General features: G+C 45.0%; 1 protein-coding gene and 1 pseudogene across 1 annotated transcript in view; one reads left to right on the forward strand and one right to left on the reverse strand.

The window, feature by feature from the left end:
- Prag1 (PEAK1 related, kinase-activating pseudokinase 1) overlaps positions 1–18,894 on the reverse strand; it is a 56,241-nt gene extending 37,347 nt beyond the window's left edge. The window contains exons 1-3 of the mRNA XM_004867644.4: positions 18,764–18,894; positions 14,040–14,444; positions 10,237–12,029 (exon numbers count right to left, since the gene is read on the reverse strand). Coding sequence (XP_004867701.1) covers positions 10,237–12,029; positions 14,040–14,357 — 2,111 coding nt within the window. The 5' untranslated portion in view covers positions 14,358–14,444; positions 18,764–18,894. The remainder of the gene's footprint in view (positions 1–10,236; positions 12,030–14,039; positions 14,445–18,763) is intronic.
- Positions 18,895–20,151: 1,257 nt separating this feature from the next.
- Positions 20,152–25,427, forward strand: part of LOC101701249 (cytosol aminopeptidase pseudogene) — an 80,296-nt pseudogene continuing 75,020 nt past the window's right edge.

Below are 25,427 nucleotides of genomic sequence, written 5' to 3' on the forward strand. Positions count from 1 at the left end.
TGGTACAGCAGTAAAGGAAAACAGAATGAAAGTTGCTCAAATAGTCAAAGATAGAGTTACAAAATGATCCAGCAATTCCACTTCCGAGGGTACACTCAAAAGAATTGAAAGCAGGGGGATGGGAAGTGATATTTGTCCACTCATGTTCATAGCAGCACTATTTCCAATAGTCAAAGAGTGGAAGCAAGGCAGCTGTCCACTGATGGATGAATAGAGAAGCAAATTGTGGTATATATGTGCACAAATTATCTATCTATCCGTTTATCATCTATCATTTAATGGAGCATTATTCAGTCATAAAAATGAAGAAAATTTTGATACTTGCTACAGCATGGATAAAACTTGAAGTCATTATGCTACATGAAGCAGTCAGTAACAAAAAATATATACTACATATAATTCCATTTATATGAAGTTTGTAGAGTAAATTCAGAGAAAAAGTCAGGGGCCAAGAAAGGAAAGTGGGAAGCTATTCTTTAATAGGTATAGTTTTAGTTTTGCAAGATGAAAAGAATTCCCCAGTATGAAGGTACACACAGCCTTCTGTATCCATAGGTTCCATATCCAGATTGAAACAACCAGAGATTAATAATCCTTGGAAATAAAAATGGCATCCTCACCAAACCCTGAGACTTTTCATTAGACATGTGATTAGGCATGACATTAGTCATGTGATTTCTCCTTAAACAATCCAGCATAACAGCCATTTACATAGTATTTACATTGCAGTAGGTATTACAAGTGATTTAAAAATGATTTATAGTATATGGGAGGATATGCATAGGTTATATGCAAATACATTTTGTATAAGGAACCTGGGAATCTGTGGATTTTGGCATCTTCAGGTAGTCCTAGAATTAATCCTTCATTATTATCCAGTGATGACCAAATTTGGTTCCAAGTTGTATATGTAAAAACGCCAAAGATGACAAATTTTATGGTATGAATAATTTACCATAGCTTTCTAAAAGGTTAAGAAAGCAGGTTTCTTTATATACAAAAAAAGATATAATGTTACTTTGCACGTTTCCACTGATTTATGCTAATTGTTTTGTGTGATATGTCTTCTTCTTGTCCTTAGTTTTTCACCCCATAATACCTGTTTAAGGTCCATCCATATTTTGTATATACTTTTAGTTCACTGCTTCTGACATCTCGATTAAGTAGTTAATTTCATACTTAAGAAATTTTATTTATCTGTTTTTCTAGAGCAGAGTATCTGCATTTGGTTTAACTTCCTGCTACTGTAAGTAATGTTGTAATGATGTTCCTTGTATACATCCTGTTATTGACCTGTGTGTGTGTGTATTTCTCTAAGGCATGTACCCTAGGGGAGTACAGTGTGCTCCAATGCTCAATTTTACTGGGTAATGATGTATTACTTTCCAGAACAGTTGCTCCAGCCTCCATCTCCAGCAACAGGGTATGGATAATTGTTTTCTTCTGTCTTTGCCAAAATATTGTATTATCTGATTTTGTAATTTTCATCAATCTAGTGAACACAAAGCTTACTGTTCCTTAATTTTTCATTTCTGATTATTAATGAAGTTAAGTAGTTCTTATTCTTGTCACATATTTTGTTTTTCTCTTTTGTTAACTGCCTACCTGTCCCTCTTGCCCATTTTGCTACTAGTTTCCCTACATTGTACTAGTTGATTTATAAAAGTGCCTTAAAATTCTATTAATCTTTTTCAGTCTTTAATATACTTTGTTCAGTCTCACAGTCATCTATTAACTGCCTATGGCATCATCCATTCAACAGAAATCTTTTAATTGGATGAAGTCAAATCCATTAATCATGTTATGGGATATACTTTTAAGGTCTTAAAAACCCTATGAGTGATTTTTAAATTAGCTTTATGGTTTTATTTTTCATATTTGGATCATTATTCCACCTGCAGTCCACTTTCGTGTATGATACAAATTATTCATTCAATTTTGTTTTTTCCATACAATAAGATCTAATAACAACCTGTCCTTTCCCCACCAGTACATGATAAGGGTTCCACCTATACCCAGAGCCCAATATGTAGCGATTAAATGAATGTCAATATAAGGAAATATTAGGCCCTAAACTCCAAGGGTCTGGTATATTCCACACACAAAGTGCTCGTGATCTTTCTTTACATGTTTGTAGGAAACATGAACCTACACTGAAAGCAGATAAAGCAGCAGGATTGGAGAATCAGGGTTTAGAATTCATTGTACAGAAAATGTATCTATTTCAAGTTTAGGAGAGATATAAACAGAGAGATGGCATTTTGAGAGATGTGAAGAAAGGTTGCCAAGTAAGTATGACACAGCAGCAAACGTTGGTCCTGTTTTTCTTCCATTATCTCCTAGAGACATGTGCATCCCCGGTTGACCAATCTAGATGTTCACCCGACAAGAAAGGTTAGAAAAAACCATATGTACTATGTGTCATGAAAATAATACTTTGTTCTTTTCCTCAATTTAAATTCACTATACTTAATTTCTGTGTTCAAACTATTCCTTCAAAGAATTCAGACCCAACTCTTGCACCCAGAACCTCACCCCCAATCCTAGACATATAAAATTAGTGGAACAAGTCCAAGAGGAGAGTCTAAGTGAACATGCATTGGTTAACACAAGATTTAAGGACTGAAAAAGTAAATTTATTTCTGGAAAAGGAAATTATACTTTAAATAATGGAAAATAAACTTAATAGTAATTATTTTTTACCATGGTTTAGTGTTCCAAAGAGAAAATTTAAGGATTATTCACAATCATTCACTGAGAAAGAACAAGACATTTTGATGTTTCAGTATGAAATATGAGACCTTAGTCAAAGACGATTACTTATTTTAGCAAACACAGGTTGGGGCCACTGGATTAGACAGACCAGATGTCTTCTCCGAAAGGAACTCTTCAATTAATACAGGAAACAGGTATTGATCACCACATATTTTGCATTTTAGATGGTAAACTTTAGATTTTAAAGCTGGTTTTGCTGGCATGTATGTTTGAACTTCCACCTCTGCACAACCTGCAGAATTAATTGTGACAAACTTCCCTATAGGGTGGCTTCCCACATGGAGCTCCAGAAAAAAATCTTACCTTCCTTTTGATGGGCACATATTGAGTGTACTGGTCTGCTTTCCAGTTTATGAAGCAAAATGGTCAATATATGCAAAGGAGGAGACATTTACTAATGTGGCTAACAGTTTCAGAGATCAGCTGGCTCCAAGGCAGGAATATCACAGTAGAAGGTGTGGTGGAGCAAAGCTACTTAATTCACAGGGGCTGGAAAGCAAAATGGGTCAGAAAGTGTGCTCAAGAGACATGCACCCTCAGAGGCACTTGCCCAGTGGGTGACCCACCTTCAACTGGGCCCCACTTCCTAATAGCACATTGCCCTATGAATGGATTAATTCACTGATATGTATTTCACCCACAGGACCTGATCACCTCTAGGAGCCTTTTAATCCAGCCAAGCTGACAATTTAGCTTAGTTGGCATGGTTTATGCTCCTATTCTGGTGGATTTTAAAATTTCAGACTTTTCTTTCTTTTCTTCTTGATCTTCAAGTTCATTTTACTTGCTAATATGTCCATTTCTCTAGTAATTCTTATATTTATTCAATGTATTTTTATTCCAATTAATTTTTCTGCCATGGAGTTCCCAAAGAGCAGGAGCCATTCTGAAGGGCTTCCTCCCACTCAGAAACATACGGTGATATCACCACCAATTATTTTCCCAGGTTTCAGACTTTAGAAAAGTTTATAGCATATATATAAATTGGTATGAAATAGGTAAGACCCAAACTACCACAAAGTCAGGGGGACCATTTGACAGGGATAGGTACCAAAATTAACTGGAAGGCAAAATATATGAGTAAAAAGGGAAGGATATTTAAAAAGTAGTCTTCAACCTGAAAGTTCCTCTTGTCACCAACAAAGAACAATTGTTTATATAAGTCTGCCCTTCAGGGAAACAAGATTAGCTATCCAGAGCACTGGACACAAGTTAATTGAAGCAGCCAATTTTACAAAGTTGTAAGGAAATATATGAACACTCTTAACATCCAACTGTTTGTTTTTGTTTGTTTTGTTCTTTTGAGACAGGGTCTCACTGTGTAGTCCCGGCTGGCCTTGAACTCACAGTGATCTTCTTTCTTGCCTCAGCCTTCCAAGTGCTGTGACTACAAGCATGTGCTGCAATGCCCAGCTTTAACACCCAACCTTTTTAGGGATCTTTCCAAAAGTCAATGGAAAGAAATAATGAGCAATTTAAACAAAAGATGACCTTCAAACTCTGATTGAAACTAAATAGCTGCAGAAAAGGGCACCAAGTATCCTCTGTAGTTAATCTATTAACCCTGATAGAAGGAATGCAAAGGCAATTGAAACAATACCAAAACAAAAACAAAACATGTCTTGGGCCACTAACTGAAAACGTATCTCACTAATTGGTAATTTCCACGGACACAAAGCAAGTGGGCCATCCCAGAAACACAGTCCTTTTGATTGTATGATGGACAGAAAAGGGCTCCATCAGACAGCTCAAGGTGTGTTTTCCAACCACTCCCGCTTAGAAAGCATACAAAAAAATCTGTTCTCATAGAAGCAAACCACACCCTAGAATTCCTTGCAACTCACTGGTGAAAAAAGTCTTTAGATGATTACTACCTGAAAGGAACATTCTTGTGGCAAGAAAGGGCTGGCTCACACACCTGCTCAATCAAAAAAAAAAAAAAAAAAGGCACAGTAATAGAATCCAGTTGCAAAAGTGCAATGTACAATCATTGGAGAGTAATTAATCCGAGAAAGGATGCACTGTGCCCTCATGGTGTTTGCCCACCTTGAACACTTAACAATTATTAATCTCAGCTTTTTTAACGAGGTGACGATGTCTTATCGAGCACAGATAGCCACAGAATTGTAATGGGTATCCAGTGAAAACTCAAGCCAAGAAGAGTTTAATCTGTAGTGTTTTATGGCCTTTAAAAACTAGGTTTTCAATTGTACAGTGAATACCTACCACAAATCTGATTTTATGCTAAAGTACGCTATGGAGAAGTTAATGAAGAATGCATGAGACCTGGCCCCTGCATTCTCGGGAGTTTACACTTTTTTGGAGACATGCAAACACAAAGCTACTTTAACGCAGTGCAAGACACACTGTGTTACTTGTCAAAATAACCACATGAACAGAATACCAGGACAACCAGGAAATCTGATTTCAGACGGACACTTCATATTCAGAGCTGCCTGCTTCTTTTTTCAAGATTTCTTGAGCACCTATTATTTGCCAAGCATGAAGTTTGGTGCTTTTCTGGAATATGAAATAAACAAGACATAGTCTCCACCTGCTACTGAAAATGTAATAAATATTTCTTGAGTACCTATTATGTGCCAGGCACCAAGCTAGCCCTTCTGGAATTACAGATGGCTAAGCACGCCCTTTGCCTTCAAGGAGCACCTGGCCTTTATTTTTCTATATAAATTGTTATCTACAAGTCTGTGCTAATCTTGGTAAAAGAGAACTGTAATTACTGCTGCACATCAATCTGAGTTTACTTTTGTGTTACTAAATAGAACACAGAATGTGGTAAGAATCCAGATCCTGTGAACCAGTCTCTTTAAAGGCAATCAAAGCAGAGGTGGAGCTTTGGTTGTCATATTGCACATTTGCTGATTAAATTCTTACAACTCAACCCTTAGAATCCTTAAAAGATAGAACTCAAGTAACTGACTTTTCAGCACCTTCTACAGAGCTTCCAAAAAGTAAGCAATTAGGGGTGGAGATGTAACGCAGTGGTAGAGTGCTTGCCTAGCATGCACAAGGCTCTAGGTTCAATTCCCAGTGAAATACACACACACACACACACACACACACACACACACACACACAGATACACAGGCAATTAGTAGATGTCTGATGAAGGAAAGAATCTCTAATCCTAGCCTTAGCCAAGGATGTATTTTGAAAGTAAGAAGATCTTAAAAGTTATATACTGCTTTCAAATCAGAAATTAAAAAAAATATAGAACTGCAAAATAGAAATCAAGTATGATTGATGGCATAGGAGTTGCCCTGTGTTTTCAGGTTCTATCCATAAACTCCTGGGAAAAGGCCAGCTATTAATTTGCCTCTGCTATGGGACAGAATATAAATTTTCATTGTTGATACATGGGCTTCATCCTATTTGCCAAACTCTGTATGTACTGGGAGGAGGGGTAATTTCGCCCACTGGAGTGCATCCTCTATTCTTTCTCTCCTGACCAGCTCTACTTCCAGCCTGCTTATTTAAATTTGGTCTACAGGCCTAAACATAGAGAAGATTCTTTTAAATACTGTGCTTCCTAATACATACTGTGATTTTCAAAATGCCACATAGAGAAGCCCAGGAAGCATGGAGTCTGGGTTTTCCTTCTAAACTGGTACCCCTGTAATTTGCTACAGTGGAAAGCACTTGGAGCTCTAATCAGATTGGATATGGAGCTTGGAGATGAATGGCCATCTCATTCCTTCTATTCCCATCATCGGGCTCATGCTGAGAAACCATGTTACAGAAGAGACCACACAATGAAGTCACTTTGGTTCCTCATCTTACAAAAGTAGCTGCTCCTATGGACAGAAAGGAGCTCCAACTATGACATCCCTACCTGTCTGTAGGAACATGGAAGGGGACTTAAGAGAAAAGCAAAGCCCAGGGACAGACTCAGCCTCTGCTCTTCAGCATCCCTCAGAGGAAGAGAAGAATTTACCAAGTAGTGGCTTAAAACTGTAATTGTCCTGAGTGATAACTTTAAAACAAAAGCATCTCTCATTTGCTTGGGAGAAACCTTTCTTTTGATTAGTCTCACCTGGGACCTATATAAATCTGGACCTATAGTCACTTAGAAACTGAAGGCATATAAACTCATCTTATTTCTGTCATCGTCAGGCCTATCATCTTAATTTAGGGTGTTTTGGTGAAGCACTTGTCTGCCCTAAGCAGATGGTTCTCCTTCAACTGACCTTGTCACTCAGAAGTCATAAGTCATTTTAAACTAGGTTTGCATCTGGAGATAAATAAAGGGTAGAAAGAAAGTAGATTTTGTTTGCATCTTAATTTCCCTTCAGGCGCTGCAGCTTTCATTAAGCTGCTTTAAGTCTTGAAGGTGCTGTTTAAACTAAAAGTCCATGCTTATTGCCTGCAGTTTTTCCTTTCCTAATCAGCAGTACTTGTCAATTCTCACCTTAAAGCCCCACCCTAGAATGGGGCAGGGAGACCCAGAAATTTGCTGAAGTTCATCATTTTAAGCTCATTTGAGTTTGTGGGTGGAGAAGGCTGCCTTGGCTGCAACAGATAAGGAAGGACCTAGACTCTTCCTTACCTGCCCAGAAGGAGGGCACACATTTAAACACCTCCAAAGAGGGCCCTTCAGTATACTAATTGGGCAAGCAGACTCTTTATCCTGTAGGACATCAAAGAACACAAATGAGAGTTTACAGAGGATATCTCAAACAGACAGAAAAGCTACTGCCAAACATTCAAACAGGAGAACCACAGAAAAGTCAAGTCAGAGTCAGTTTTATAAAAGAGGAAGATAGACAACCCAGAAAATCATGCTCTGTTCTTCCATGATGGCCCAAGAAAGCAGGTGGCTCTGTCTCTCTGCATTGAGTAAGTAGATATTAACACTGAGTTTCACGAAGCGACGACTCTCTCTAGAGTTCTAAGCATATATAACATACATAATGAAGCCAGTCCTTAGAAATAGGACCCATTTAACAGATGCATCTATGAGAAGAAATCAGCTTTACCTCCCATGTTGCTTGAAGATGTTCCACAATTTCCATTTGGACATTAGCCTGACATGATATCAGTGTACAGAGCTATTGGCACTGGACCAAATACGGCCTGTATTCTCACTACCACACAGATTTGCTTATACCCAACCTGACCTGCTAGGTTCAAAGATTTTGGAGTTCCTGGCCTCCTCAAAAGTGTACTCAACTCCAGAGTACTGAGTTCCAGAGTTAGAAGTCAGTTTTATGGTTCCAAGCCTGTCCTTTCATCTTCTCACATGGGAGATGTGAAGATTCAAGAGAATATCAGTAATGCTTAAAATATGAAAATGCTGCCCTGATTAAACTAGTTTGACTTATTTTAAATAGTATGAGGTGCTCTTTTCTTTTTTATGTTCTCTTAATTTTATTTCTTGATTTTTTTTTCTCCCCAGTTCTGAAAATAAGAACTTTTTGTTTTGTTCTTTAAAAGATGGAACCCAAAACTGCTGAGATTCCCACCTAATTTATGCAATATAGAATCCAAGAGTTTTATTATAACATACTGGACCAAAAACTCTGATCTCAACCCAGATGCTAATTAGAACTCTTCCTGAGTCATGTTGCTATGGTTATCAGGCTTTTTCCAGGTCTCATGATTCTTTAGTGAGACAGTTTTAGATACTTCTCCAAGGCTCAGGTGGTGTTTCCAGGGACTGGGCCAGGCTGATTCTCATTTTAAGGCACAGGTGTCAATGCCACAGTTTACATGTCAGGGTGGCTTTTGCCTACATAACTCAGTTCCCCATTAGATTTTGCTGTTCATCTCATTTCGGTGAAATGCTATAAGTGTTATTGTCATCCCATCCTAGAGAAGAGGAACCTGGAGACTCAATGACAGTGAATGGCTTGCTCAAGATCACTCAGCCTGTGAGAGAGATGGAATAACAACTTGGTTTAATGGCAGCACAGCTGATGCCTTCCAATAACCACTCAGGACCGAGGCACACAGGTAGAATGCCAGTGCTTTACACCCTGCTCGGAGACACCAGCTCATGCACTCTGTCTGCTCAGGAGCACATGCTTGGGGCTGGGTTGCCATGGACAGCGGCAATTACACAAGTTACTGTAGTTCTTTATCTCTCTTTTCTCATGTGTGGATTGGGGCTGGTAATTCTTCCCTCCCGGGGTTGTTCCAAGACTTCAGTGAGTTATTATGTCTAACCTCCTTAAATGCATGCCTAGCCCACAGTGACTACTATACAAAAAGGAGCTCATCCTGGCTGCTGAATCACTCATTCATTCAGGGAGTTCTCATTGAAGCCAAAGTGCCAGAGAGAGCCTTGGAACATCTGAGGGTCTGGCAGATGTCCGTTGTGCATGGTGGGCAGCCAATGCAATACCAGAACAAAGTCACAGCCATGAGCACAAGCCACGTTAGATCACACCACAGCCCGAGACACCTTGACGTTCAAAGTCAAGTGTCACAGCTGCTTCTCTCTGCGGTCACTTCCCTTGTTTCTGACAACAACCTAAAGGCACATCCACTGGACAGAACACTAGCTATGACATGACTAGAGAAAGTCTATTCAGAAAGCTGTCATTAAAAAAAAAAGCAGGTTTCTCCTTTTCCCTGATAAGAATCAGTTTTACTTTCACCAGGCTTTTTTCCAGAATTTAAATTCTAGGCAAAGCTCAATAGCTTAAGAAAGGCATTTATTTTTCTGGAGACTTTGAAAGGTACTTTAATCTGGCAGGATAGTGGTGAGGCAGTAGAGAAAGCTGTGAGTTTCAGCAGGCTAACATGAAACTACTTTTTTTTTTTTCTTTGAAAAAGAAGCACATCTGAGGGTTACCAACCTTGTGCTGCTTCCTCTTTTCTAACTTTAGCCCCAGGGCCCAGGCACTGTTGTGGTAATGGTTTATTAAGCATACACTTGGCTTTGTCAGTTTTGCCTCCCCCTGTCCTCCTAACTGCCTCTAGACCTCATTTGCATGTTTAAACAAATGAAGAAAAGTTTCAGAGTGTCCTTCAGAAAGCTTACAGAAAAAGAGTACTGAGCTATAAAAATATGAGCATACAGAAAAAGCGGTAGCTTGCTTCTCCTTTTCTTGCTTTTGCTTTCTCTGTAGCCATACTCAGGGGCTGGCTCTACCACTAAACTACTCTCCAGCCCGAGGTACTTCCTTGCAAGTTTCATTCCAAATACACAATCTGAGCAAGGAACTGCTTGAAGGTTTGTTTGCTGAGCACAAACACCAGCAACAATTCCTGTCCCCTGAAGGCCACACTGGGGATCTGGGTAGGTCACGTAAAGCCACAGAGGCCTTTGGCCAGACAGGGTTGCCTGGAAGACAGGACTCCAAGCTGAGCCCGGCCTGAGAACCTTCCACAGAGGCAGCAAAAGCAAAGGTATCCAGGAACAGAGTGCCTGTTCCTGCAAAAAGGTGTTTCTCCTCTAGAGCCAGGTCACAGGATCCCACAGACACTGCTACTCACCTGGATTTTGGAGGTGGGGGAGGAGGTGAGAATGCCTCCAGCCTACTTCTGTCCTTGGGGAACTCAAAGGCAAAAGAGGCCGATTTGCTCATCCCAGACCCGATTTTGCTGTTCTGCCCAGAGGAGATATCAGTAGAGTGGAAACGGTGCCAGGTAGAAGAGTTTGAATGGTCCACAGTGCCATTATCCATCTCTCTTCCCCAGCTCTGACTCATTTCCTGCTCCACCTCCTCCTCTTCCTCAATCCGGCACTGGCGACTCCAGGCACCAGTCTGGTACCTGGGCCGCCTCTGGTCCAAGGCAGAGGTGGAGGCAGCAGGAGGGGGCCACCTGGCAGGGTCATTGGTCGGGCAGGAAGAAGTGGGGTCAGCTGAGCCTCTGGATGTAGAGTGGGGTGCCCTGCTGCCTGAGGTCCCCTCACTGGGGTCAGTCAGTGAAGAAGCAGAAGGTGATGCCGGGGACCCACCCGGGCTGCTCTTGGACAGCTTGGGGGGAATGGCAGGCCTCCCCTTGGGTGTGTTTTCAGACCTATCAAGAGGATGGCTTTCCTTGGAGCTTGGCCTCTGCCCAGCTACAGTCTCCTCCTCGCCAGCCTCCAAGTCCTGGCCCACAGGACCCTGTGGCCACTGCACACCCACTGCAGAGTCTGGGCTGCTTAGGTAGATGGTTCGGTGGTCCTCCTCTGGGTGGGCAGCCATGACTGTGATGGTGGCCAACACCTGGGGAGCTGTATCTGAGCCTTCTTTGTCCCGGCTCCAGACAGACTTTGTTTTCTGAGCCCTCCCATCACCTGTCCATACCTGGCCCTGAGCAGTAGGTGCCTGCTTTGCCTTGGCCTGTGGCCTGGAAGGCACTGAAACTGCCTTCTTCCTCTTGGTGCTCTCCGCATAGATGGGTTCCAGATGTGCAGCCTCCCTCGGGTGGGCTGGGGGCTGGAACTCCGGGCACCTGCTAGAGGTGACCACGTGGCAGTCAGAGTCCTGCTGCTTCCCTGGAAGCACAGCTTCCTTCATGAGGGAGCAGTAATCATTTTCAAGGTGAGGGGCAAAGGGGCTGCTGGTCCCACTGCTCCCACTGCCACAAGACAGGCCATCAGAACTGGCAGCCTCAGAGTTGAGGGACAGCTTCTTGGGCCCCAGGTGGGCTGGGTTTGCTGAGGGACCCTGGCCACAGCAGTCCCTGGGGAAGCTCAGACTCCGCTTCTCTTCCTCTGGAGACCGAGCACTTGTTCCCCGCTCCCAGCACATCGGGGAAGAGTTGCCCCCTCCACATCTGCCCTGGGAGCCCTCAGCATGTATAGTCTCCTTGGCAGCTGGGGTCCTGGGGCAGCAGTCCAGGATGGAGCAGTATTCTCCACCTTCGCTATCCCCAGAGGGGGAGCACCTTTGATCACTTTCATCCTCCGAGGGCAGGGACTCCTGCGGGGGCTGTGGAGAAGGGCAGGGCCTGGGGCCTTTGTGACAGCCAGATGTCATCTCAGCAAAGGCTGCCAGTTTCTGGCGGAAGCTCTCTTGTGCAGAGGGCAGCTCTTGGCTGGGAAATGTGGGCTTCCCTTCCTGCCCAGCCTTCTCATCTGGGAAACCCACTGGGTGGAAGGCCATGTTCCTTTCCCCCCGGGCCTGCAGGCTGTGCAGACCAACCATGGCATAGGCAGGGGGACAGTGAGAGCTGCCATCCGTGCAGGCAGAGGGACTAGCAGGTTTCTGGACACCACGGAAGCTGCCCAGGTAAACTATGGGCACGTCTTCCTGCTTTGGGAGGGGGAGCTTGCTAGGGGCTCGTCTCCAGATGACCTGTCAAGGTTAAAAGACTTACATTAGATTTCATCAGAGAAAAAAGGAAGAGAGAAAAAGTGAGAGCCAAGTGCTGTGATATTGTCAGCATCTTCTATAGTGCAGTCCAGGCACATAGGAAGTGGACCCAAGGCGAGCTCTGCACACGCCCACCTTCTGATCTCCCTACAGGCTGCAATCACTGCTGGGGCACCCATAGGGCATTTACCTTCCCAGATCCTGAGCTGTGCTCCCCTCATCTCCTGCCCTCCAGGGTCTGTAATGCTTTGGACTTAAGTCTGGAAAGCAGGGAAAGAAAGAAAAACCTCTAAAAAGAACACATTGCTTTCTTTTTCACAAATATCCAGTGAAGCAATTGTTCTACAGGCTTAGAAAACAGAGTTTTAGGTTTTGTTTAATTTTTGTTTTCTGTTCTTTTTAAAAAAAAAAAAAAAAAAAAAAAAAAAAAGAAAATAACACTGTTACAGTGCATTTCTGAAGAAACTCAAATCATAGTGATTTTTAAAATCCCCAAGGTGGCTGGTCAGACCAGGGCAGGAGGCTGAGAGGTGGTTTCAGAGTTAGGTCAGGACTTCCTTTTTTCTTTCTGGGTTCCACCTCAGACCATGGGGAAGAGCTGCCTTTTCTCCCAGTTAACGGCAATGACCTCAGTTCTAGTCTTTGTGTGTGGCCGTAGTAGTCGAGTTATGAGAGAGATATGGACTGGTCATTCCCATCACTAAATTCACTGCCCACCTTCCTTTCTAAAGTCCTCATCAATCTCACTTTCAGAAGCAGCTTCAAAGTAGAGCCTGCATTTGTCTCCTTTCCCACAAATTTTTGAGCTTAGAGAGTCTGCAGCCCCTGAGCTGGTTTATGTAGGTGAAGGTTGATGCAGGTCAACAATCCGCTGGTGAATGGGTGTGACCAGGTCAGGGAAAGGGGGCAGCTCTGAAAGGGACAGGGAGCTCACGGCAATCACAGGAAATGCCTCTCTTCAATTAAGCCTTGAACCAAAACTGACCTTTGTTTTCACATACGCTTACATGCCCTTCCTGGCCCACTCACTGAGTTGGTCGGGGAAAACTAAGACATGCAGAGAGGTCAACACAGAGGGAAGCGTTCCTAGAATATCTCAGACATACTTATGGCCTCTAAAGACATATCCAGAGGCAGCAGACTCCAGCAGGCCTGGTCTATGTGCCCTCTCAATAATTATACCTTTTCCATGGGTCACCTGTGGGGTGCATAGACAGCCTACCTGCTAAGGATGTCACTGTATTAGTGACTCTAGATCAAAGCTGGTAAAATCCAAACTTTAAAACTACAAGTATGATGCTGGCTGGATATTAAATGATGATAATGAATTTATGCTAATATTTCAAGTGTGCTGACACCATTTGGTTATTTTTTTTTATAAAAATCTTATCTTTGAAATAATAGTGGTATGTGCTAAACTGATATGCTGCTTGGGGTTTGCTTTTATTTTTATTATTTATTTATTTATTTATTATTTATTTGGTACCAGGGATCGAACTCGGGTCCTTGCGCTTGTGTGGCAGGCGGTGGAACCACTGAGCTAAATTCCTGGCAGGGGTCTGCTTCTAAATCACAGTGAAAAGATGTAGATGGGGCAGATGTAAAACAAGATGGACAGAGTCAGTTACTGAAGAAGTGTTGGGTGGACGGGATTTATAATACAATTTTTGCTACTTGTGTGTATATCTGAAATTATTTGCTGATAATTTTTTTGCTGATAATTTTTTAAACAAAGTTTCATTTCCATTTGCCCTTATACAAATCTCTAGATCACAGGAGAAACTTATGAGGTGTTGGATTAGTGGTTATTAGCCTAAAGGGACAGAGAAAGGAGGGTGATGATAGCCAAACAGCAGTGGGGCAAAAGCAATCCTGGGGCAGGCCGACTGCAGGATGCTTGCTGCAACAGCCCTCCCTGGCTGCCAGCCAGCCACCAAGTGCTGGAAGAGGAGCAGCCTCGGTAAAGATGCCACAGGGATTAGTCAGCCTCACCTGTGGGACTTCAGCACTCAGGCTGGCCTCTGTCCATACATCCGAGGCCTCAGAGCTCATCATGGTGGGTTTCACAGCAATCGTGGGCTTGCAGTAGGGTGAGCCATTCACACCTTCATCTTCCACGCTCCTGGGAGGCAGGCGAGGTGGAGCGGGCAGGCTGCCTGTTCTGGGCTGAGGATGGCCTGCTGCCAGCTGGTGGTCACTCCGCAAACAGAAGCAGTTCTTGCAGGACCCGGGCTTCCAGATGTGCTCCACAAAGTCACTGCACGCAGACATTTTTGGGCTCTCACAGTTCAGTTGGGTGGTCTGGAGCATCGTGGGCTGAGAGTGTGCTGGATCATCTTGCACCTGGCTCTTGGGTGTAGTTTTGTGGGGGGCAGGAGTGGGTCCCAGAGAAGCCTCCTGGAAAGGCAGGACATGGGTTTGATCAGAGACCTGCCTTGCAGAAGACAGGTGCATTAACCATGAGTCTGATTATCTGATTGGGGAAGTGGGGGAGAAGGAAGATAAAAGGTAAAGATTGCATTCCATTTATTCTGGGCCCTTAACCAACTTGTCACAAGGCTCTTGGACACTCTCTAGCTGTATGGCCTTACTGGAAGTCATAAAAACAAAACACAGCTCTGTTAGTAGAATAGAGAGCATAAAACACATCTCAATCTCCTAAAGCACTAAGTGCTTGGAAGTTTGGAGCAGCTATGGGAAAAATCACATAGAGTTTACAGTGAGAAACATGTATGCGTGGGGGGGGGGGGGGTACAGAGCCTGGGGCACTGTCCCCCAAAACAAGAAGAGCAAAGTAGTAGAGGAAATAAAAGCAATGGCTTCCAGACAACAGCCCACAATTTTTGACCAAGAGCTATAGAGGAACAGAAGTAGGCCTGGGCCTGAGATGGACATTGTTATCCACACACCTGGCCAGGTGGAGATGGGAATGGATGGAAAAGGGCAAGATGAGGTTCAGGGGGACCTTGTTGGGAGATCTGGTTTCCTGGGAATTCTGCCCCCTCCTCTTGTTTACTTTGCATCATTCAACCATAAGCTGAGTGAGGTCAAGAAATCTGGGTGCCATGGGCCAAGGGAGAAAACAGAAGAGAAATAAATACATGGTCTCCACACTCCTCATGTCAGTTATTGGATAAAATACACATGAGAGAAGAGATTATTAAGTAGGAGAAAGTGCTCAGCTTATTGGAAGAGTTCACTGCTTGTGAGAGCAAAGCAGAGGGCACAGTGGGTAGCAAGGTTCCCTGCACATTCACCCTAAGGTGGTGCTCAGGGGCTGCAGACTAACCAGATCACCTGCATAATAACCTATCAGGTGGCTTCTAGCCCCATTCCACAGGTAAGTTTGCCAGCTCTGGAAAGAAAAGCTGACTTTGCTGGCAACCCACTCTTCTCATCTATTGGTTCAAGATACTGATTAGCTCACCATTAACCACCTACTGCTCACCACTCTCCTTCCCTACGTCAAATGAACTGATGCCCCATCAGGAGCGTGTTCCAGAGAAAAAGTCTGCCTTGAGACCTAGAAGTGAACAAATTCTCATGGACCAGGGAAGGGTTGCCGTAGGGGTTGCACTCGTTGCTCCCCTGAGAATGTGCTTAAGGTTATGCTCTCAAAACAACCAACAGGACTAACCAGGTGGAGTGTGCCAGGAACTCCAAAGACCATTCCAAGGTCTTTGTGGGACAGGCTCTCTCTCTTGTCTCCCACACTCACAGACAGGGGTGCTTGTTCAGCCAACTTTTCCCTCCAAAGTTAACAATGAAGTCAACTACTTCTTTGGGCTAAAGGAACACTCTGAAATAAAAGACTGTCTTTCAGCAATCACTCTTAGGGTCTTATGGATCCTTTTCTTTCATGATTGTTGGTGACGTTATTCTCTTCCAAAAACACCCAGGTAGCAGGTTCCTTGCCTGCTTCTCCAGGAGAGAAGTTCTCCAGAAGAGGTCACTGGGCTTCCACAGCAGAGGAACCAAAGCCAGGTTTGTTTCTTTCTCCAGCACTCTCAGGCCACAGAGACCTGTAGGCTTGCTGCTAAGTTGCAGAGGGAAGGGGAAAAATGAAGAAGTACTTTGTTCTTCAGGCCTGGGGAGTAAGTCCCCTTTGGAAGCTGATGGCTGAAGGTTAGGTAGTTCTGCCTGGCCACAGGAAAGACACCATCAGGCCCAGCTCTGTGTAGGCAGAGTCTCCCATTCCCCCTCCAAGGGCTGTTGGAAGATAGCTTAGAAACCAGCTCTGTGTGGGCTCCTCAGCTTCCTGCCAGATCTCTTTTTTGTATTTAGTTATTTTTGTGGTACTGGGAATTGAACTCAGGGCCTTCCCACTGAGCTACATCCTCAGCCCCTTTTCATTATTTTTATTTTGAAACAGAAGCTCACTAAACTGCCAGGCCTGGCCTCAAACTTGTGACCCTCCTGTCAGCCTCCTGAGTAGCAGCTGCTGGTTCTTGCCAGCTCTTGCTCAGGCTGGCTCTCTGAGGAGGAGCTACTTCCCCAAGGGCTACCCCAGATTCCCAGTGAGAGAGTGTATGGTGGCCACATCTCATTTCCTCCTCAAGAAGCAACCCAGAACACAAGCTTCTCACGAGGAAGGGGTTGCTTTGGGCATACATCTTGTTTCTAAGGATCCTCCTTCATCCCTCTTCATTGGCCAGCAGCAGTACTGGGCATCTGGTAGGTTCGAGTTTACTCTTGTGCCAGAAGTTCTTCAGAATCATGTAGGAGAGCCCTCTTTGCTTCCATCCTTAGCTCCAAAACTCTATGAACATTGAGTGAGGACAACTTTCACTACACAACTGCTCAGAGATACAACAGTTTTCCAGGAGCAACTGCTGAACACCAGAACAAAGTGGAAGCCTGGACTTCCCACCATCACTGATGCACTACATTCTGTTAAAACTGGTTTCTCTGTGAAGTTACAACCATGTCTGAGGAGCCAGAAAAGACTTTTCCTGTGGTGTTTCTGCACCTGGAATTATCTCCTGTTTGTTTGAAGCAGAAGATGCTGGACATGCAAGGGGTGCTCAGGAGTAGGGGCAGAGCTGGCTCCTCACCAGTGCTGCTCTCCTCAGCCTGGGAACTGCACCTTCCCAGCCCACATTCCTTACCTCTGAGGGGAAGCTGCCCCCAGAATTATGCAAATTCTCCCATTTCAGTGGGAGGCTGCAGTGTAAGATTGGAAAAAGAGCTAGGCATTCTTTCTGATACAAATCATGATAAAATAGCTTTGCTTCTGCAAACTTCTGCACCAGATTTGTGGCTACAATTTAGAAGACTGAAGCTGTCAGATTCACTCTAACCCTGTTTCAAAAAGGATCTGAAGAAATCAGGGTGGCAATATCCATACAATTAAATATTTTGGCTCAAAATGTCCCTCATATTTGCATCAGAAGTTGTACACTTTACCTTGAAGTGACAGAATTGAGGAAAACTCACTAAAAAAAATCTTTTTTTAAATAAGTGCACCATCTGAAACGGGAAATGTATATGCAAAGTGTTTAGATTTCAATAATCTGCATTGGCCAAGGCTGGAAAGTCAGAAAGGCGAAAGTGACACATACCAGGTTAAGTTATGATATTCACATAACTTTTAATTTTCTTTTTTCTTTCTCCAACCCCATGTAATATAATCCCAGCAGGAGGAATATCACTCTGCATCCACTAGTTTAAACCAATAAGAAGGATACTGAGTTCCACAGGACACCGGGACAGCAAACTAACTGCAGAATTCCCTAGGGCTTCCTGTCAGATTTCCTTCCGAGAAAAGGAACAGGAGAAGGGTGGTAATGATAGTTCGGGCCACTGATCAATAAAGCCTTGCAAATCTGATGCTGGACTGAATGCAGGGCAAAACCCCTGCCCCTAGTCCCCTGGGCTTTGCTATCAGCTCTGCAAAACCATGTGCTGGCCAGGCTTTCCCTGGGAGAAACACGCACAGGGTCCACGCTGTTCGCCGAGAACACTCAGCAGTCTGCATTCTCATTCTCAGGACTCAAAAATGCAGAGGTCCTATTTTCTGAGTGTGTGTGTGTGTGTGTGTGTGTGTGTGTGTGTGTGTGTGAGAGAGAGAGAGAGAGAGAGAGAGAGAGTGTATGTGTGTGTGTGTGTCCCCGGCTGGGGAGGGGCAGCACGATCAAAGGTTAAGAATGTGCGCACAATGTGCATTTCAGCGGGCTCAGCCGAGGCTCTGTAAAAGGGCATCACCGCGCCCCCTCTTGAGTCGCGCTGCTGCAAAAGAGGTAGTCACCCTGGACCCCCAAACCATCACACCGGGGTCGGGTCCCAGCAGCCGGGCGGCCTCTCGCTCCGGGTTGCTCTGACAATCCTCGCGGTGGAAGAAAGCAAGGCGCCCAGCGCTTCGGTCGCCTGCCGCACAGAGCAGCCAGACCAGCAAGACCAGTAAGGCCATCACGGCAGCCGGGTCCCCTCCCGGAACTCGGAGGAAAGTTTCCCCGCTTTTAACAGTGCGGCTCTCCAATGAATCCGAAACACCCCGGGGCTCCCCAGTCTTTCCCGCTGGGCCACCCCGCCGCGGCTCAACCCCCGGACGCACGCGGTCCGGACGCTCCGGTCGCCGCGATCCGCCGCCTGTCACCCGGGGAGGCGGACAGGAGCTCGCTCGCTCGGCCACCGCAGCGCCCCAGCAGAGCCCCCCAGTGCGGCCACGTTTGCCAGACAAAAAGAGGCGGGGTTCAGAGAAAGCGTCACGGGCTCACCTCGGGGCTGCGCTGCCCGGGCCTCGCCGTCGGTGGCCCAGCGATCTGCCGCCCGCCCGGGCGCCTCGGAGCATTGTTTGCAGAGTGTCTGAGCGCGGTGCGTGCCCGGGCCGCGGGCGGTGTCTTCTGCCTGGGCCCGGCGGCCGGGTGGCAGCTGCGAGCACGGCTCCGCCCCCTCCGCCTCCGGTTACGCCGTCCGCCCCAGCGCCCGCCGCACCTCCGAGGTCCGCGCCGCCCCGCGCCCCCAGGCTCGCGCGCCCAGCCCCTCGCCCGCGCACCTCCAGCGCCCTCCCCGGCGGGCGCCGGATAGCTCCAAAATCTTCCAGTCGCGTTCCTCCCTCTAGCTCTCCACAGCGAGGCTCCGCCCCTAGCCCGGGACTTGGCGCCGGCTGACCCCCGAGCCCGGCCCCGCTTTGCACCCCCTTTTCGCTAGTGGCTGTGCGCAGCTCTGCAGGAGCGGGGTTTGCAGCTTTCTTTCACTCCAATGCGTGTGTAGGCACAGGCAGAAGGGCCGTACATCCCTTCATCCAGCCGACTCAGCGGGACCTGGGCTGGGAGGGAGGAGGACCCGAGGAAGTACTTGAGGGGACCGAGTGGAATCGGAGAGCCGGCGCTGACAGGCCCCTGGAGGCGGCGCGGGCTGTGTCACCGTGGGCTGCTCTGACCCTGGCAGGAGGGTAGCTTTGGAAGGCTGGGGCTGGGAATTCCGACAGCGGATTCCAGGCCCTGGGAAGTTTCTCACCTCGAGGCCTCTAGCAAATTGCTCAACCTGTTTGAGCTTTGGGGTTCTGTGTGTGGAATGCAAGGGTTAGAAGGGAGAGCGGGCCTTCCACCGCTCTGGGACTTCAGGTCCTGCTCAGGCCAGTATTACACCTGTGTTCACACCGCTCCCAGTAAGTGAGTCATTCCTGGAGGTACAGGGAGTTCGAGACATTCTTCCTCGGGGCAAAAAATGTTTAACCTAGAATAGGAGAGCCTGCGACCCAATCAGTCCCCTCCCTTCCTCCGGTTGCTTAGGTAGGCCGCCTCGCACCTTGACCTGGGTGTTCCCGGCGCCGAGATCACCTTCCAGGGCCCGGCCTGGGTGAAACCGAAGAGGGAAGGACCCCACATAAACACCTGTCGCCTCTCTCTGTCCACAGAGAGGCGGTTTATTGTAACTCCAGTCGAGGTCTGCTGCCAGGATGAGCCCCTACCCAGAACAGCCAGGGCTGTGGAAGCCCTAGATTCCTTCTGCTCTCCTCTTATGAGGCTGCGAGGTAGCAGAACTGAGGGCGAGGAGACAAGTGGAGAGGAGGAGGAGTAAAGACATGTTTTTGCCGTGATTGACTCGTGTAAGAAATGGAAAATGGTAAACGGGAAAATATTGAATGCTTCCCCATGCTCCAATGTCATTGACTTCTCCCAAGTGTGGGATAGAACAGAAGGCAGTGGTGGTGAACCTATGGCACACGTGCCGCAGCGGCCCACAGAGCCCTCTGTTAGCATGGGAGCCAAGTCGCTCCAGCATTGCCCCAGCGGCTGAGTGTTCATGTTTGATTGCAGTGTTGGCACTTTGCGGTAAAAAAAGTGGGTTTTGAGTTGCAGATTGGGCACACGGTCTCTAAAAGGTTCACCGTCACTGATACAGGAGAAGGTGTAGAGGGATAGGAGAGGAACTAACATTTATAAAGTCCTTGCCCTGTGCCAAGCAACTCCATCAGGGGATCATCATTAGCTCCATTTTATAGAGAAGAAAACAGGTTCAGAGGGTTGCATTATTTATCAGGGCCCTTCAGCTGAAAAGGAGTCGTATTGAATTGGAACCAAGAGCCTGGTAGGCAATTCCATTCTACCATGTTGCTGTCTTCAAGTGCTGATGATCAGTCCAGCCCTATTTCTCCTCCCAACGGGAGAGGAAATCATTTAAACAAATATGTAAAGAAAACTCTGCTTAGGCTCCATCAGCATCCAAGTGAGCTAAAGGATATCGTCCACTCATTTATCAAAACTCAAGAGTGTATCGATAAGCAGGTAGATACAAAGCAGCCTGCACTAGGGAAGTTCAAACGTGTCCTGGGAGATGTATGCAGTTGAGACACATTGGGACTTTTTCCAAGGCTTTTGAGAAGTTTGTAGTTCCCAAGATTCAAGCTGGATATTTCAGCTCTTCCCTGTGACCCTCTGTAGAGCGATACCCACCTCACAGGATAAATAAAGACCATACCGAACACACAAGAGTCACTTCTACACTTTACTTCCTTCTCTTTATTTAATGTATCCTTAATAAACTTGCACACTAAAAAAACTGTTAAAGGAAGCAAAGGCTGTAATGTGATAAGACTGCTGATTCTATGGCATATGGACTGCAATTAAAGAGTTAATTCAGTGTTTCTGCAAAATAAACAGTTCTCAGGTGCTGTGCTCACACAAAATAAATGCATTAGACTGCATTATGCTGACACGTAATGTGCATCTTTTATGCCAGCTACATGGTCATAAAGATGGCTTCATCTTGCCTAACCAAAAGAATCAAAAAATATTTCACGAAAGTTGCTTAGATGCACATAAAATACCCATCCTCTTATGTAGTGCTGTGCCAGTGACTGTGAAGTATGTCATATCATCAGCTCATGCATGTCATGAACAATTCTGGTTGAACTTCCAAAGTGCACCCTGCAATGGAGAACAATTTGTGTATATACAACATTGTGCTTCTAGTTACTTATCAGTCCTTTTTCATGACATTTTTAACTGGTAGCCTTGAACTCCCTGATATAGACCAGATCTTTAACAAGAGCAATTCTCTTCAGTGGTTTAATCCACAGGCATCATTCTGTACAAGAGAGCAGTTAAAGTTTAGGAGATGAAGACAAGCTGTTAGCACAGGTAGTGCTTGGAATGAGTAAGATTAAGAATGAGAACAATGAAAAGGCAGAATTAGGAAATGCACATTATTAAATCATCTTGCAAAAATGCAAGCTGGGGTATTTGAGGAGGATCAGACAGCATAAAGATTGGGTCAAAGAAAATCCACACATTATATTTCCGCAGCTGGAATATGAATCTCGTGTAATACAGAGGTGTCTCCCACCATAAAGTGAGAAAGGTATTCAATTAGAAAATGAGTATTTATTGAGTGGCTTCTACTTATGAAGCACCGGATAAGATTCTATAGGAAAGCAAAGATAGATGAGCAAGAGGCAAAATGTAGCTCTATGAGAGGAAAATGAGCCAGGGACAATGCAGCATAAGACAGAAACACAAGTCATTCCATGCAGCCAGGGAGATTTGCCGATTGAGAGTGATTGCTACTTGTAGACAGCGGGGACTTTCCAGGCTGAGAGTGTTGTATTTGTGAAGGAATGGATGTGGGAGAGGCAGGAGAGTTTTTCAGAGATTTCCCATAGTCTGGCTTGTTCTGGAAGCAAGGCTGGAAATGGAAGGTGTGCTGGAAGGGCTTGGTTTCCAGGTGAGGCATGGAGAAAGCACTGACATTTTTGAGCAGTCAGATGGCACCATCTAAGTTGGGGTTTTGTTTATTAGCACTATCTGGATCTTGTATCCCAGATGGACCTGAAAGGTGAGAAGAGATTAGAGACAGGAGATGCTTTAGACCAGAGTTGGCAAACCCGTAGTACACATGCTGCTGCAAGCTGTTTGTATCATTGAAAGCTCTAAAAGGTTGGCCATTACTGCTTTAAACTTTCTGTGTCTGATTCAGATGGGAAGCAGTGGATTTTGTTAAGGGAGATGACCAGAGGAATAGAAAGGATGGATGGTGTATGGATGGTCTTGAGAAACATAAAGAGGGAGACATGGAGACTGAAATCTACACTGATTCACAGGGCACCATAATAATATATTCCCTAACTAAATAAAGAAGTACTTACTCCGTGTCAAGTGATTTACTTACTCTTGGTTCTAAGTGATTTATGTGGCTTCCCCAATTAAACCTCACAGAAACACTAAGGTGGAGCCTATTACTGAAGGAGAGAGAGAGATCAAAGATGCCTAATAGAATTTTAACTCCTAAAGATTGCTGGAATGATGGAGTCACTGCTATAAGTGAAAAAGTCAGAGAACTCAGTCTGTGGGTTCTTGCATTAGAACTGTGCTAGGGATCAGAAGTGGTGTTTCAAGCCATAAGACAAATGAAAGAGGCAGGAGGACTATTGTGAAGAAGGATGGCCCCTTGTCTTCCTGTCGTTTGAAAATCCAGGTCAATGTGAAAAGAGGTCGTTTGGACCCTTGATTACCCAGCAAGTGAAGAGGTGCTATCAAGGGAATTCCAGGCTTCAGTTAACTGCATGAGGTGGGGAGTGTTTGAGACAAGTTTAAGCTCTTAGTTACTTTGTTTATAGCAGCAGGAGGCTGCAAAGGACCCCAGGAAAGAAACAAATCAAACGGAAGGACAAACGTAGAGATGATGTTTCATAGAGATGAAAGTAGAGAAAAGGAGCATTTAGAGTTAGGGGAGGAGGTAACTGCAGATCTGAGAGAAGAGAGCATCTGTAAGCCATGGGCATCTTAAGAATTGGACCCTGGTAGCTTTTAAAGTCCCTGAACTACCAGGGAGCAGATTGGGAGTGAGTAAGGAGGCAAGGAGAAAGGGTCTGAAAACGTGTTATGAAGAGACATTCTGGGTTCCTCCTTTCCTACTGGATGGACACATCCTTGGGGCCGAGGAAGGCTGGTCTGACAACACTGCTCACTCTCTGAGTCTTTCCTCCCAGAGCGATAATCACCTGTTGCAGTTGCCAACCCAAACCCATCTCTTCCTTTTCTGAAGTGTGGAAGTCAAGTAAACTTATCAGTTGATACCTATCTTGTGATTATAGCATCCCATCCTTTTGTCCCAATTAAAAAAAAAACTTTATCCAGAGTTGGATATGGTAACTTGTGGCCTGTAGTCCCAGCTGCTAATGAGGCTGAGGCAGGAGGATCACTTCATTCCAGGAGTTTGAGGCCAGCCTGGGCAACATAGTAAGGTCCTGTTTTAAAAAAATGAACAACCAAACAAACAAAAACAAACATCACCATACAAACAAAACAAAACTAATATGCTGAGCTGCAAGACAGGGGCATCTAGTTCAGCGGTAGAGTCTGAACATGTCGCTAGCTTTGATTCCCCTCAGCCTGCCAAAAAGATAAAAATAAAAAAGCCCAACATCTCCATCTTCCCTGACTAAAGTCCAGGTACCACCACACAGGATAAAACATTCTAAATAATTTATAGTATATTCCAAGCACTGAATTTTTTTTCTGCCCAAACCGTAAGGCATTCTTTAAATAATAACCATAGGATGTCACAATTTTAAACCACATGGGACCGACAGCCAAAGGATCAAGTTCCTTATAATCATTCTTTTTGTCCAAACTCTACAGAGCTCAGATGTCACCATTGAAGAAGGAAAACCCACTTTTCCCTTTTATGTATAATGAGCATTAGATGTGCTTCAGTGAGAGAGAGATACATTGTTACCTTTTTACTAACCTCTTTTTCAAAAGGTTGCTGTTTTGGTTTGAATTGTGCCCCGCCTGCCAAAGAAGACACGTTGAAATCCTAACCCCTAGTACTCATAATGTGATGCTATTTGGAAGTAGAAGCTTTACAGAACTAATCAAGTTAAAATGAAGTCATTAGGGTGATCTCTAATCCAATATAACCGGTGTCCAGCTAGAAAAGGGAAACCTCTACTGAAACAGACACACAGAGGGGAGAGAGTGAAGACTGCGGGGTAAAGATGGCAATGTGACTGGCATGATGCATATAAACCCGAGATTGTCTTGCAATAGCAAAAAGTAGAAGAGACAAGGAAGGATTATCCCTTGGAGCCATCAGCCAGAGCTTGGCCTCACTGACACCTTGGTGTCAGGCTTCGAATCTCCAGAAGTCTAATGTAATAAATTTCCATTGTTTTACGCCACTCAATTTGCGGCACTCTGTTAAAGTAGCTCAGGAAACCCATATAGTTACTAAAAGGAAAATATTGCAATGACCGATATACACTACTGTTCCTAGTGAGAAGGTGATTTTCAAAAAATCAACTTCTAAGAATGTGACACATGGGAGCCATGCTAATTAGTGCCTGCTGTGGACATAATGCCAGACTACCCTATAACAGGAAAGTCAGATATCCTTTCATTCTCTTGTCCTACAAAAAGAATGATCACTTCTTCTTCCACAGCTCTCTCTTTCTCTGGTTTATGGTCTGTGGTTAGGAGAAAAGGCTGCTTCCTTATCTGAACTGGCAGGTGTTCAGGTGAGAACCTTATGTCTCCAGTCAGACAGCATGAAGGAGGACAAACCAGAGCCATGAGGAGTCACTGTGGTCCTCTACTCTTCTGGAGATGTGAATAGCTGAAGAGGATGTTAAAGATCAGTTAGGTGGAACTGACTCACGGACCAATGAGGCCCTAAATGATCCACAAATGTTGCCCAAGATCTCTTAGGAGTATCCTAACGCCATTCTCCTGAGTCCTCCAGGTTGTTTGGCTTTCATATGAACTCAGCAGTGAGTTAAGGATAGGAAAATGAGACCTACTAGAGGAACTGATCCATGACTCCACTGCTTGGCTTTGTGAGCTGCGGTCAGCATCAGAAAGAAGCAGAATACTTCATATTAGTAAGTGTCACAAAGGGAAACATGAACCCACTTGCAGGATCTGTTCAGTTACCCTA

This window comes from Heterocephalus glaber, unplaced genomic scaffold, assembly GCF_053883595.1.
Source record: "Heterocephalus glaber isolate CG9 unplaced genomic scaffold, H.glaber_assembly_v1.0 deba00001461, whole genome shotgun sequence".
In the NCBI taxonomy this organism is placed as follows: Eukaryota; Metazoa; Chordata; class Mammalia; order Rodentia; family Bathyergidae; genus Heterocephalus; species Heterocephalus glaber.